General features: G+C 35.8%; 1 protein-coding gene across 6 annotated transcripts in view; it reads right to left on the reverse strand.

The window, feature by feature from the left end:
• Positions 1–578: 578 nt before the first annotated feature.
• Positions 579–16,233, reverse strand: part of LOC106065696 (baculoviral IAP repeat-containing protein 2-like) — a 28,051-nt gene continuing 12,396 nt past the window's right edge. For 2 of the 6 annotated variants that reach the window (XM_056034033.1, XM_056034034.1), the window contains 8 exons: positions 11,870–12,269; positions 10,686–10,964; positions 10,385–10,558; positions 7,163–7,276; positions 5,858–5,962; positions 4,744–4,857; positions 2,709–2,861; positions 579–1,433 (listed from right to left, as the gene is read on the reverse strand). In XM_056034033.1, the coding sequence (XP_055890008.1) occupies positions 1,372–1,433; positions 2,709–2,861; positions 4,744–4,857; positions 5,858–5,962; positions 7,163–7,276; positions 10,385–10,558; positions 10,686–10,964; positions 11,870–12,152 (1,284 nt within the window). In that variant the 5' untranslated portion in view covers positions 12,153–12,269 and the 3' untranslated portion in view covers positions 579–1,371. The remainder of the gene's footprint in view (positions 1,434–2,708; positions 2,862–4,743; positions 4,858–5,857; positions 5,963–7,162; positions 7,277–10,384; positions 10,559–10,685; positions 10,965–11,869; positions 12,270–16,233) is intronic. The other 4 variants (XM_056034038.1, XM_056034036.1, XM_056034035.1 and 1 more) reach the window with 3 other exon arrangements.

A 16,233-nucleotide genomic window follows, 5' to 3' on the forward strand; every position in this document is an offset into this window, starting at 1 on the left:
CTCACTAATCTTCGGACTCCTAGACTAGCCTTATTATTATTATACATTCTAGAGCCAAAATATCACCATAGTAATATACGCATTTCAACATTTTTACCAAACTTATATCAACCCACTCTGTCTGTCTCTGGTACAGATTTTGAACACGTTATTTCTTCAAATTTTAATTCTCGGATCAAGTTGAAACCCGGCTCATTATGCGATGTCCCTAACAAAACACGAATAACTAAAAAAAAAAATCAATTGGTAGTAATTAATTAATTGTGTTTGGTATCAAAAAGGGAAAGTAATCTTAAAGTATTGAGTTCTTCATATTAGATAAGCATTGTTTCAAAAAGAATTATACTTTGCTTAGAACTTTTCAACAGCCGTAATAAATAACATGCGCATGCGCGTAGCAAGTAATTATCTTCTGAAAACATTTTTTAAACATGTTACATTTAAAGTAGGAATAGTTTTTTTTTATGTTTTATATTACTATTTAACATTAAATATTAAAATCTGAATAATGAAGAGAATACCTCGTTATATATAAAAATGAACAGCGTAATAAACAAATGCTAAGACAAGACCATAAGGAATTTTTAAATATGTTTTATTTATTTTTATTATGGCAAAATATTACATAAGGAAAGTATTTGTTGATAATTAGCTTGGTATTAAATAGCCGCTGGAGTGTGTGCGTGTGTGTGTTTTGATGTAAGCATTAATAAAACTGTGGCGGATGATTCCTTTGTAATAGCTGAATAGACTCTGATGGAAAGACGTGGAAGTCTATCGAAGTTAAAAGTTTTAATAGGGGAGTGGAAATTAAAATGTGAGAGTCATGCTGAAAACTAAAGACAGACTGTAGTTTTAGTATTTAGGGAGTTGCATTTTGTCTAAATGGTCACTATTTCAGGTATAATTTTTCTTATATCTACATTGCATTTGAATCTGCGTCTATTTGTCAATTAAAGTTACATTCAGTTTTTGTTTGTTCAAGTTTGAGTCAAGTTCGGCATTAGGAACTTAATCCTCTTACAACGGTTGAATAACTTTAGAGTTTAGAGTTACAACACATCAACCGAGTATCTACAGCCACATAGCTTTATATTGCCTTTTAGGGCTGATAGAATGAGCTCTTGTTCTTATCTATTGCATTTTCAGTGAAGACATTCAATAGAAGAATTAGTGTCTTCTTTTCACGGAATATACAAAATGGGAAAAGGTTCTTCTTTCACATTCTGAAAGTTACAAATAAAAGACTACAGTCCTAACAGCCTATTCGCAGAGACTGTTACAATGAAGTATTTTCCCCAAACTCTGATATTCAGTGATTCTATGCAACGCTATTTAGCAAAAGTACGATTGTCTTTTGTTACTAGAGAATCAGGTTTCTTCTGACAGGTCTTCATCCTCTCCTCTGTCGTCGACTTGAGAAACAACGCCTGCTGGACAAAAAAAAAAAAAGGTTTAATATAATGAAATGAAAGTTCACAAACAACAACAAAGCTATAGGATGTATCTTTTTTGTCTAGACCAGTGTTTCCCAAACTTTTGGCCTATGTGTACCCCTTTTATAATTTTTGTAATGCTAAGTACCCCTCGCCCTTCCCCCCACCACACTTTTATGGATTAACAGAACATAATAAATGAGTATTAAAAAAAAAATCAGTATAGTTAATGAGGTGTAACACGCACCCGCTTCAAAGTCTTCCCGTAGCCCTAGGAGTACGCGTACCCCACTTTGGGAAACCCTGGTCTTGACTAACATACACACAAAACTCGTGGCTTACGATGAACGTTGGGCGATGATTTATTTTTTAACCGGGTATCATAACTAATGGAAGGTACGACGAGCGAACAATAGCTGTTGTCATTTAAATACACATGAATAGAAATCCAGTTTAAAGGATGTTCTTTAACATTAATTTGTTATGAGGTCATTTCAAGCACCTCGTTAAACGCTTGAAGGCTTATCACAGTTTATTGGAAGATCACAAATGGTTGGCTCTATGTCAGGGGGGTTGGAGATGCAGGTCTTTTCAATAACTTCTAAAAATAGTCCAACCATCTATTCATTTAGTTTTTTCTGGGCTTATAGTTGTGTTACACTGCTTATCTTTTACAGGTTTTTATTAATAAGTGGATTTTATTAAAGCTTTTGGAAAAAGTGTAGATGCCTCCACAAAAATTCTGCCCCGGGATCTCCACATATTTAAATCCGGCCCAGTTGCTAAGTATTTATACACACTTTCGTATATCTGCTCAACATTTTTACAACGCATTTCATAAATTTGGCTAAATATTTGTATAATTACTTTCCGATATCTGCTTGATTTTTTGAATATTAATAAGAGAGTCTAAGTTGACCCCCGGCAGACAATGACTATGTCTATAAACTTTGGTAAATTAAGTAGATCAAACAGGGTTTTAAAAAGCCATGCGAATACCTACACTCTCCCACAATCTTCAGACTTAAAGACAATGCCTTATACCAGTGTTTCCAAACTGTTTACTCAACGGTACACTTCGCACATTCTGAGTATTTACTGGAACACTTTGCTTATTTTTTTAGAGAGATTAATTCACGTGGTGACCAACTAGTTAATTATTCCAGTAATTTGTAAAACTCCTATTCAGGCCTCGTCGAGCACTAGCGTTACGCGGGAAATAGTTTGAGAAACACTGTCTTATACTACAGAATATAATGTGTTAACTCTTACATTGAGACGATAAGCGAGGTAGCCTGTGGTAGCAAAGGCAACAGATAGGTCGACCTTCATTTAGCTCGAGCCTGAGCCGATGAAGACCTTCTTCATCTCCATTAATGTGAATCACTATCTTACATCGCCAGCATTTAAAGCAAAAGTCAGGGCCTGGGGTTGGACACAAATAAAAATAGTCATTGGTAACATAAGAATGGTAACATAAGAATGGTAACATAAGAATGGTAACATAAGAATGGTAACATAAGAATGGTAACATAAGAATGGTAACATAAGAATGGTAAGATAAGAATGGTAACATAAGAATGGTAACATAAGAATGGTAACATAAGAATGGTAAGATAAGAATGGTAACATAAGAATGGTAACATAAGAATGGTAACATAAGAATGGTAACATAAGAATGGTAACATAAGAATGGTAACATAAGAATGGTAAGATAAGAATGGTAACATAAGAATGGTAACATAAGAATGGTAACATAAGAATGGTAACATAAGAATGGTAACATAAGAATGGTAACATAAGAATGGTAACATAAGAATGGTGTTTCAACTTAGTCTGGCTTGTCAATAAAAGGGTAACATCGAAACTAATATCGTTCTGTTACATCAGGGGACAACATAAATGTGATGTTTAGTGTTCCACAGCTGGAAAGACCAATCGTTACAGAATTCCTAAACACTGACCTGCGACGTCGCAACCTGTGAGGGAGTTTAGACCAAAAGCGCATAACCACGTCACAGTTTATAACGTCGGACCTTTGATGTGGCAACGAGCTATTGGTCCAAAATGCCCACAGGTTTCGACGTCGCAGGTCAGTGTTCAGGTCTTCTCTAACGATCGACCTTGGACAGTTGCGGGGGTCAAATTCTGTCGATGCTTTTGATTTACTTAAGGCCAAATGTGTACGATAGTACGAGACAGTGCAGCCGCCCATAGTCTAAACATATAATGAGATCTTAACATTTCATAAATATAAAATTAAAAGGTTTAACAAAATATACTTGTTAAATATATGTAAATCGGAAAATTAAGATTCAATTCACAAGTGCACGCTTTCTTTACAAATATGACACGTTTTTAGATTGATACATGCTGTATAGTGCATTTTCATTGAAGCTTGATTTAGGTAAGAGCATACACACAATTTGTCTGCACGATCTCCTCTTATTAATAACCTGGTTGACAGCTTCTCTTGGAGGGGCACCTATCTCGTAATGGAAACAATAGAATAAGAAAAGGAAGACTTTTTTTTTTAATTTGTAAATAAAATGAAGGCTAGACACTATATGACTTTAACATTGTTATTTTTTTTTTAAAACATTACTTTCGAAGTCCGAACTCTCAACCCCATTCCACACTCCAACCAAAAAATGCACCATGATAAATAGGTAGCTTCCTAATACCTTAAACATAGATGATTTTTCTATAGAGGCATTGATGGTTTTATGAGATAAAAATAACTGAAAAATCATATCTATTTATTAATTAGAGTCGTTCCTTCAGATAAAAAGCCATGCGTCAATCTGGTCATGCTTGTACATCGGAGATATCAACTCTACTAAGTCATTGTTTTTCCTGGCTGATTCAGGTGTTATGTACTAGATTAGAGAGTAGGATAGTTTTGTTAGATAAATGTATTGTGCATTGTTTTTAGCGACGGTAAAAGTAGTGACGTAGTCAGACAGACTAATGACGTAGTAGACTAGGCGAACTAGAGACCAACATCTAGAAGCAGGCTGTTTTGAATAGTAGTTAGAGATAGCGACGTTTTAGGAAGACTGGACGGATTTCCCAGTGAGAAATAAAGTGTCATTGTATACAAGTGAACTTAGTTATTAAGTATATTTCTATTTTTTAATGTTCTGTGGCTAATGTACAGTAATAATTAGTAAGAAGTGAAATCAAATGATATTAGCCCACAACGCAGGAAAGATTCCTCATGTAGTTTTATGTTCTGTCTATAAATAGATCGTGCCTCCTATTTTAATGGTTACCAAATATAAAGTATTTAGAAACATTGAATTACCTATAAAATAATAGAAAAGACTCAAAACATCCGGATTCAAAGGACATTGACCTGACCAACTGTTGAAACTTTCTCTCCTCGCCATCTGATTAGAATAGTCAATCTGGCTTGGGGCTGAAAGAGTTAAAATTATTTCTACATTTGCAATCAATCACGAGTGTGTGTTGTTTTCTTTATCGATTTCTATGATACTAAAACTTGTGATGTGTAGATTTTCACGATAGACTAAACAATGTCAAGGACGTGCCATGGAACAATGTCAAGGACGTACAATGGAACAATGTCAAGGACGTACAATGGAACAATGTCAAGGACGTACAATGGAACAATGCTGCTATCACTAAATTTTAAAAAAAAGCTACAAATGGCAAAGTTTAGAAAATTGTATTTTACTTTGCAGTGCTAAAAATTGCACAAATATAAACGTACTATTTGTAAATATGTAGTTGTGGAAAAATGTGTAGGTCACAGCTGGGGCTGCGTAGCCACGGGAAATACTGCATTCTTCATTAATCTTAGGACTCGAAGACAAGTTTTATTATTATTATTATTATTATTATTTTTATTATTATTATTTGTAAAGCTTTGCTTATAAACATTTCCTTTTCTCTGTTCAACAGATACTCCTAAAAGGTAACTATCAATTGTACGCCACAAAGGAAAATCTATGTTTAGAAATTGGCTAGATGTGAATTTCGGTATTGACAATTAAAAAAAAAAACACATAATGCTTTAACTCATATCGAAAATCGAATACAATGTTTTTCATCATAGATCACATATTGTAGGCCAATGTAGCATTTTTTATAATTTGGACTATCGCGTAAATGATTTAAAATAAAAATGCGAGATAAAGCCAATAGTGAATATGAGTGTGAGGTGGTCAGCGCAATAGTTTATCGTTTACCATAATGGGGCGAATGGGGAGCTACACCTGCTGACCGCACCATTTAAGGCCAGGCATGGTACAGACAGCAACGTTAAAGTTAGAGTATTTAATTCAATTATTTGTTGAACAGAAAAGTTGTTTAAACCTATTGATAATCGTATATTTGGATTCTTAGACTATAGGTAATTGTAAATAGTATCTTTATTGTTGACTAAACAAAAGTACCTGCTGGAGACGTAGATAATCCGCTGTAAGATGGTTCAGTGTCACTGATTTCTTGGTCAGTGAGCTCCCTTGTAGATGCTCTCTCAACTAAACCCCTCTCTTGCACTTGACAAGAATCAAGAAATTATGTTACACACATAAATAGTACAGATTGAGTCTCCATTCACGCTCAGCAGAAAGAGATTACAGAATAAGATGTAGTCTTAAGTGCGGCTGCCGCTCAAAATAGGTTTAATTATATCCCTATAACATCCGACGACAGAGATTCCTCCTCGACCACATTCTACACTGGCCCGCTGCTATGGGAGGCTATCAACGTTCGCTACTTATATTTACGAGTATGCCTATCTGTATTTATAAATTAATCCATTTTCTTTTCGTTAGGTCTGATTTGTTTTTTAAGGTGGTATTAAAAGATCATATAACATTAAACATTTCTAAATTTCTAATAAACTTTTTGCCTTGCGATATTGAACAATGCAGAGGTGGAGATATGTAAGTAATAGGCTTGTGGAACAGAAACAAAGACTCAAGAAGTGTCGAATTGAAATAAAACTATTCCTCGGCAACACAATGATACTCTGTTCACTCAGTGAAATGTAATTATTTTGTTTTGTTTTGTTTTTACATGTTTCGGATGTTCCTTCAGAGTTGAAGACAATTTACTTCCAAGTCCAAACCTCCCGCAGGACGACGGGGGATGGGAGCGGGCAGGGTTTGAACCCTCGACCATCGATAAATCCGAACGACAGTCCAGCGCGCAAACCGCACGACCAGGCAGCCATCCTGGTTCTATTTACTCTGATCATGCTTAATTTACTGAATGTTTTTTTAAAGATTATTTAGCAATTCAAAAAATCTAAAGGTAAAAAGAGAGATAAAAGAGAAGACACAGATGGATGGATAGGGAGAAAGTAGAGAGAGAGAGAGAGGGAGACAGGGAAAGTGTAGAGAATGACGGGGGAGAAGTTATAGATAGAGAGAGTAGGTACATAGAGAAAGAGATGGAAGAAAGAGAGTCAGGGAGAAGGTAGACAGAGAGAGGGAGAGAAAAGATTGAAGGAGAAGGTAGACAGAGAGAGGGAGAGAAAAGATTGAAGGAGAAGGTAGAGAGAGAGAGAGAGAGAGAGACGTTAGAGAGAAAAGAGAATGTATTTACGTTTGTATATATCTTTATAGTACTACTAGATCATAGAAACAGTTCAAAGGAAATATGCTGTGAAGTTGCATCAAAGCACAGAATGTGGCTACATTATAGTACCATATCTAATAACAAACATTTTATTCAAAAAGAAATGAACCAACCTAGATTAATGTTTCGTTCATTTAGAGGTGTGCATGATGTCGCTTCAGTCGGGCCAAACTCAGTGGCCGTTACTTTGGCTATGTTCTCGTTCACGTTCTCTCTCGACTCCACCTCTAAATATACAAAATGTACATTTTATTTTTACAAAGTTTTGTATTAACTCACACTTCGTCTGTCTATCTGTCTGTCTGGTGCAAATGCTGTACACTTTGTTTGCTATTTCTCCCACAAGTTGAAATTTTGCAATTTTTCATAATTGATGACAATACATTAACCAATCAAAAAATTTACCAATTAGTCAATCGATTAGTGGTAATTGATTAACTTTGTTTCAAATAGAAAAAGGGATTTAAACCCTGCATTATTGAAATATGTGGCAGTGACTTTGCGGATTTTATTTTAATTCACGTGGTGGCCACTAGTTAATTATTCCAGTAGTTCGTGGAAATCTGCTCAGGCCTCGCGGAACACTGAGGTTCCGCGGACCACAGTTTGGGTAACACTGCTTAGACACATTATAGCGTTGAAAGGAAGGAACTGCTGCGTGGGCGATAACATTGCGACCATAGTTGATTCCCTGGTCTTGGTGTCATAAAATTAGTGGAACAATAGTCATTTCCCGATTGTCTGTCTGTCTGGTAAAAAAGTTATTTCTCCCACAATCTCGGATCAAGAGGAAATTTGGCACAATTATTTCTTTTACCTGACAACACTAGAATCAATAAAGACAATAAGAAATTAGATGATTAACTAATGGCGATTAATTATTGTGTTTTATATCTCAAACAAGGGAAACAAATTGCATTTGACTGATGTGATGGTATAATCTGAAATATTCCCCTTTATAGGTCGCCGCTTTAAAGTTTGTAGTTAAGAATATATGACTATAAAACCCTGTGTATCAAGGATTGGCCTATTTACTCACACCAGAAGTTGCAAAGGTTTTCTCGAAACGTAAAATGCCACAAATATTTCACTACACTCACTCACACACACACACACACACAGAGTTATATATATATATTTTATATATATATATATATATATATATATAATATCAGGTGACCGAGCCTCGCTCGGATGAATAATTTGTGAAGGAAGGATATATACCCGAAGTAATTTTGGGAATATTGTTGTAATTACGAAAATGAACGATCGGGTAAAGACTCAATCCAAAGAGTTGCTTTTTCGTTCTGTCAGTTCTCAATGTAATTGTACATGGCGATTTGAATAGAAAGTCCCCCCAACAGTAGGCCTATAGAAAACCACAGCTCACGTCTTAACGTTTTACATTGCTTCTTTCGCGTAAAACTATTGGGCTATTGTTGTAATTACGAAAATGAACGATCAGATAAAGACTACTAATCTGAAGAGTTGCTTTAGTGTTATGTTAGTTCTAAATGTAATTGCACATGGCGATTAAATATAAAGTCTCTTAAGTCCTCCTATAGTCTAGACTCTAGACCAACCACATCTCACATCCGTCTTATAGTTTTACAATCCATCTTTTGCGTAAAACTATTGTAGGCCTACTATTATTGGCTTGGAAGAAAGTCTTTGCAGTGTTACTTCTCAGATGGTAACGTTCAGACATTTAATTATGGAATTAGTATATATTCATTATGGCTTTAGTACGAAACATCAAGTGACGCAAATCTCTACGTTATAGGGTAAAACAGGCACTTTGTGACAAAGTAAAATGGCAAATTTTTTATTAATAGACTTAAATCATTGCATTAGTTTTCTAAAGAAACGTTTCCGTGGGGCACCTCTGTTACGCCGAAAAATATGTTCGTCCCCCATACAGGATACGTACCCTGTCCAGCCTGACTGTCGGACTATAAGAAGTTCATACCGGCTTTTGTCATCCATCCATCCATCCCAGTGGTGCTACAGCCCGTGGAGGGATATGGCCTGCTTTTACAGATCTCTCCATTCAGATCTCTCCTGGGCCTTCCGTCAACACGCCCTAACTCCAAGCTTTTTACCGAGGTTTATAATTAAATCAAAAGAGGCTGCAGCGTACGCAAACTCGTTGACCGCTAGATGGATATCATGTTTAGTGTGAGCAAGTAAGGCGCAGAGAAGCTGTATTATGACCATTTCCTTTGTTTTGGTACAGGACAGTAGACACCGAAGCATGAACACATGGTAATAACTCACCAGCAAAATAATAATAAGGCTTGTCTTCGAGTCCGAAAATCAATGAGGATTGCAGCTGTGACCTACATATTTTGCCACAGACAGGGCAAGCATAACCATTGTCCGCGGTGATCGATTAAGATTTTCTTTTAGCGTCTGCGTCTGTCATCGGCAGCAGATTTTAGTTTGGTCTCAAATGTGTATCCGCGTCCTTTGTATAGATAGAATTCTTTAAGTCCGACAGTTACGCAGGACAGAGCAGTATCCTGTATGGGAGACGAATCTCAGACGAACGTATGCCAAAGGCAGTCTTTTTTGGTGAGCTAAAAAGTGGTCGACGTAACACCGTAACGCTTAAAAGACCAGTTTAGGCGCCAACTTGCCTTAGCTGACATAGAAGATAGCACAGAACGAGACAGCTGGAGGTCACCAGCAAAATAAACAACAATGTAAAAGGTATCTACACCACTCTACGCAATTAAAGAGTAAACAATTTATTAAGCACTTAAAACACAATAACTAATCATACATCGGCACATTTAATTTCATTACTTTTCTTTCATAGTTCTATAATAAATCAATCCACAATAAGATGGTGCGCAAATGTTTAATTAGGTCTAATGGTTCTTTAAAACTCGTTCTTGTTTGCAAAGAAATATTTTAGTGTACGTTTTTCCCGTTTACGTCATGGAAAATTTTCATTCATAAAACATTCTAGCCAAAATTAATTTTTCGATAATGAGGCATTTTCAAACCGATATAACGGTCGACCTCGAGTTTTCCCTATGTGGCCAATGAGTTGAGAATTGTTTTCTCACTAATATGCACATACCTTGAAATTTTAAAGAAAATCGTTAGAGCCGTTTTTGAAATAATATATATATATAAATATATATACATACATACATACATACAAGAATTGCTCGCTTAAGAGTATAGGATATACTGTATCTCGAAATATTCAGATATGATTAAAAAGATTAAAAGTCTAAGATTAAAAAAAAACACACATAAAAAAAAAAAACTATTTAAAAAAATAACGAAAGATTTTATCAAACGGTGGACATAATTAAAAGTACCTGAATTATTGTGTACACTAGAATCAGTAGATTGGATATGTCTCCGTGCTAAAATGGACTGAAGCAAAGAACATGATGGTCTGAATTTAGTATGCTCCACTAATACATCATCTCCCAGCTTCCATGATCTCAAACCTAATCCACACTGAAAGCAACGCACACAATCGCTGTACCCTAGAAGAACAAACTAAAAATGTTGTTTTTTTTTCGGTTATAGAAAGATTATTGGGAAATTAGAAGAGTACAAAGTGAAACTCTGAAGAAATAAATCATTGCGCATTAAAACTTTTATAAATGTTACCTGCATAAAAAAATCCTGCCTGGGCTAATGTGTTAGGATCTAAAATATTTGAATATCCCCATTTTTGAAAACTGTCAATTCTTTTGTGAATACTGGAGTACAACGGATAAAATGGTGGATTTAATGGTGGATCTGATGGTAGATCTGATGGTGTATCACCATTCAGTGGAGAAGGTATCTGATCAAGTGGTGAAACATGAGCTGCCAGATTAAAAGGAGCTTCGTAACTTCTTAGATCTAGTGATCCTAGAGTTTCCTCTTCACGTATATGAGGATAAACTTTTCAAAATAAAAACAAATAAAAATGTATTTGCGTGAACATAAGTTTAAGTAAAACACTTAAAGACGAGTGCTACTGTAACAACAGTGCAGAGACAAATGATGCACAAATGTTACATGTAGATATGTAATGGCACTAATGACAGCACTAAATTACAATTGTCGTTTCACTAATTCCATTAATGAGTTGTATGTATAATAAGTCATCTTTCAGTCCAGTCTAAAAACTTATAATGAAACATTTATAAACAACGGAATTTTAAACACAAACATATTCAGGTAGTAAAAGATTCACGTTAACTCGGGCGCCATTTTTCCCTCACCGGCATAGAGGAAAGTTTAGCTGTCAGTTGCTGGCCTCTGAAAGAGACATTTGTGAGAGATTTCACGAAGGCCGTGGTACACATATTGAGCCCCCCCCCCCAAAAAAAAAAGCCCTTGTCGAAGACAGAGACTGTGATTTGTGATTTTCAGGACATCGGCCCAGGCACAGAAGACGAAAACTTTATCAGACTCCCCCCCCCCCAGTCAGACAACGGCTTTCTCTCCATAAGATGTGTCACATTATGTCAAGTAAATGATATTGTTTAGTCATGTGAAACAATCACTCATCCTTAATGTTCGGAATCAAAGACATTGACATAAATTTTTGTTGGAAGGACCCTGTTGTTTTTCTTCCTCATTATGACTTAATCATCTTTTAATTGTGAGATAATAACTCAGGGAACAAGAGAAAAGAACACAAAGAAAATGTAAACGCAAGTAGATCTAAGAATGGTCATTGTTAGTTCGGCAAAATTGTAATCATTTGATAAATATTAAATTAAAAATTTTAGATTACAATTTCAATTATACGAAACAAAAGATTTAATAAAATAATTTTTTTAAAAAGTGAGTTATATTACGTGTCCGGTCTGATTGTGGAATGTCTGATACAGCTCCCGAGGCAACATTTGTTGTAACGATGACATTCTCTATCTGTGAGCAACCAAAGTTATGCAAGTCTGAACTGCTAGGACTCAAATCGTTCGACAACGATATCAGCGAGTGTGATTTATGACAGTGCTCGCACACAATGTCAAGGCCATGCCCTGAATACTTGAATCCCGCATGAGAGAGTTTTAGAAATGATATGGGCGTATGAAAATTAGCCACAGGTCTATATGAAGCAAGCCTACATATATTCATTTTGAGACCCACTGTTTCAATTCCAGAACGTGGGATTTAATTTGTTCCCATTTTTAAAATGTCAATAATTTTTCTTCCAAATAAAACATTTTCTTGCGTTGAACTGGCTGTAGGTACCTTATCAAAGATATGAAAATATATAAACAGAAAAGCAAAGAAGTAAAATATAAAAAAAAAAAAATTTTAAAAAGAAAGTTTATATCAAGTGTAATAGTATAAATACAGTATAAATTATTTTAATAAATCATGTAATTAATGTGTAATAGATCTTGTAAAAGTAAGTAAAGTTCCTCTTTAAGACCTTGTGGACCTGTAGGGCAGATGATGTAAAGGTCATATGTTTCTGTGGCCTGCGGTTAACGAGGGTGACATGTGGTCAGCACAACGACCAACCGCTTTTACTTTTCCCAAACTAATGCCAGGTACCCAAAGAGCTGGGTGGACTCAGCGGCGCCCGAAACTTAAAGTCTCATTCTTAAGCAGGTCTGGTCCTGGTATCCAGGGAATAGATGTAATCACACAATAAGTCTGTATGATTGGAAATATTTTTACCCATTGTTTTTGTTTAGCGCAATTTAATGCTTTTAGCTTTCGGAATGAGCTATGGTCCAATAACTTGTGTGGACCAGTTTGGAGGGGGGGGGAGAGAATAGGGGGAATGAGGGAGAAGCTTTCCGTAAATTCTTCAACTTGAATTCGAACTAGAGAGCACAAGCCGACTCATTGGCCATTGAACCAGCCAAGCGCTTATGAAAATAATATTTTTTTTTAATTATCTAATTTAATTATCTAATTTTAATTTTTAGTCTCAATTTTTGTTAGGCAACGACACAATGTCTTATTAATTCGTCTGCCGACCCGTGTAATGCAATTATAGAACCATTGGGTTAGAAACCATTAATCTTCGAATCAAGATCATTGGTTTTTGGGAATCACAAAGTCAAATATGATTGTGTAATTTTGTTATTGTTGAAGAACATATAAGGAGCTCATGCAAATATTTAAAAAAATAAAATATTATATTTGGCACAGACTTATGAGTATCATCTGTGAATGAAAGAGCCACTCTCACGCATATATAGTAGAGGCAAGGTAAAAGTTATGTTAGTTTTCGTTTTTGGGAAAACTTCAAATTATCGAACTCATCAGTGGTGAATTGCGCATCTGTACATTGCAACATTGTTATTTGTTTTTATCTAATTTTTATAATTTTTGTTTCCGTAATTCACTCAAATGGGTGTGTGATTTTGGGCGATATATTATCACTATTATTAAGTACCATAATCTTCAAATACAAAAACAAAATCTAATAAAATACTCAGAAATACACAAAGATAAAGGCACTTTCCTCGTTCCATATGCTAGGACAAATTTGTACAAATGCTCCTTCTTCCCCAGCGCTATTAGAGCATGGAATGAGTTGCCTGAGCTAGCCAGGAAAACCAGTGACTTGGCGGAGTTTAGGTCATTGGTTAATATGCATGGCTAAATGCATGACGCGTAGGACGTAATCATCTTCTTTTTTGAAGTCACGTCTGTATCATAGAAGAAAAAGGCGTCTGCTGCTGATAACAGCGCGGATTTCCTGGCACCCTGCTCTTTACAACATTTACTCATTTGTTATTTTATCTTGCCACCTCATTTCCAAAATCCGCCTTGACCATCGGTGGAAGATATTGAGCTTTCTCTCCTGCCAAGAGTCGGACGACCATGTTTCTCTACCGCATAGAAGAGTGCGCATCACACAGTTCCGGGAGACTAGGGCTTTAGTATTGGTAGTCAGTACGGTATTGCCCAACTCTCTTTTCTGTAGCTGTGACATGTTGCCCATCGCTTTAGCTATCCAGTTGTTGATGTCTTATCCAGCTGGAGATGAAGAATCCAGGATAACAAAAAATGGTCAACACTTTCCAGAGGTTGGCCTTTAATGTTATGTAAGGTGCATTGCTATGTCTTGCTTTGACTAATATAATATTTAAACCAAACTTCTGGCTAGCAGTCTGTCAAACATCCCCGGTCACTTCATCCCCGGTAAGCTTCATCCCCGGTCATTTCATACACAATTAAATATTTTTTCGTAGTCATTGTCTACTTGTGCTGATAAGGCTTTGACTTTAAGCCCTTATTTCATCTAATTTATAAATATGTTTATTTAGAATACTTTTAGATATTTTTGACATGTTATTATAGTGTTTATAGTTTTCCTCATCCTCTCTTCATTCTTGTTGAGAAATGAAATAATATAATTTCAATAAGTAGATATGTTGTAAAACGCGGTGTGTATTTAGTTGTATTGTTTTCATATTATGTAGGGATGTCAATATTATCCTGTGCATATTGCATGAGGTAATGATTAAAGGCCAAGGTTGAAGATAGTGTCCTTCCTAGTCCAAACCTCCCGCAGGAAAACAGGGGATGGGAGCGGGCAGGGAATGAACCCGAGACCATCGATAAGTCTGAACGACAGTCCAGCGCGCAAACCGCACGACCAGGCAGCCATATTTATACTAATAAACACCGACTTTAACCCTACTCTGGAGCTGATTTAATATCACCGATTCATATGGCTTTGTTACGCTTTGTTTTAAACCCGTTATAACAAATTGTGACATTTATGAACGTTTAAGGAAGACATATACAACACTGACTAAGAAATTACAAATCTACTATTTATAGCCTATCTTACTGAATTCGATCAATACACAAAAAACAGTTTGTACCTGTATATCTATAGATTTTAGAATATTTATACTTTTAAAGACATTAAATTCTATTTTTAGCTGCCTCCGAAAGGGGAAAAGACGCTATTAGTTTTGTGCGAAATGTCTGTCCGTCTGTACGTCTGTCCCGTTTAGATCTCGTAAACTAGAAGAGATATTGAAAATCCGACTTCACAATATTTTAGACCCTTCAAAGTTCTGATGCAACGGCTACTTTTTTTTTCCTGAAAGCGAAAATTCTAATTTTTAAAATTAATTATGCAAGCAGTTTTTTATAAGAAAAAGCTAATTAATATGCATTATATGTTAGACCTAATTTAAGACGAATAGTAATCTTATAAATATTATTTTTGTGAACATTTTTTCTATGTAGTGGAATTTTTTATTTTTTTTAATTTTATTTTTGAGGATTCGAATATGAGATTGAGCCTTTTCAAAACAATTAACTTATTTAGTTCGAACCGAGTGTCCCGGGTTCGAATCCTGGTGAAGACTGGGATTTTCAACTTTTGAGTCTACCCAGCTCTAATGGGTACCTGACATAAGTTGGGGAAAAGCAAAGGCGGTTGGTCGTTGTGCTGGTTACATGACACCCTCGTTAACCGTAGGCCACAAAAACAGATGAACTTTACATCATCTGCCCTATAGACCACAAACTAGTTAGGCCAGGTTCACATCTAACTTTACATTCACTTTCACGTATCCTTTGATCTGCGGGGCGGTTGGGGCACTACACAAGATCTGTTAACCTTCTTTCTCCATTCTTATCTCTCATTTGTCTTTGATATAATTTCATTCGGATTTTCTTTCTGAAAATATTAAAGCCTACCTGGGTGGACCACTGGTCGTGCGGTTTGCGCGCTGGACTGTCATTTGGATTTATCGACGATCGAAGGTTCAAACCCTGCCTGCTCCCATCCCCCGTCGTCCTGCGGGAGGTTTGGACTAGGAAGTAAACTATCTTCAACTCTGAAGGATTATCCGAATTATGTAAAACATTTTACTTCGGGGGCCGATTTTGAGTTTGTGTTTCCACACAAACTGTCTTTTGTAACCTTGTTATTTAATGTTTTTCATTTTCATGTAAATAAAAATAAATAAATGAAATATTATTAATTCATACTTTTTTTTACAATTATTGTGTGTTGGATCAGACGATGAAATGACCAGGGGATGAAAGGAGCAGGGGATGAAATGACCGGGAATGAAGTTACTGGGGATGAAGTGACCAAAGATTAAATGACCGGGGACGAAATGACCGGGAACCATTTAGACTAATGTCTAAGAAATTAAGAAGTGTAGTATTTTAGTTGGCAATGCAAACCCAATTGTGACCTAACAGTTTTCTGCCGGGTTTTATA

The sequence above is a fragment of the Biomphalaria glabrata genome, chromosome 6, assembly GCF_947242115.1.
Source record: "Biomphalaria glabrata chromosome 6, xgBioGlab47.1, whole genome shotgun sequence".
NCBI classification, from domain to species: Eukaryota; Metazoa; Mollusca; class Gastropoda; family Planorbidae; genus Biomphalaria; species Biomphalaria glabrata.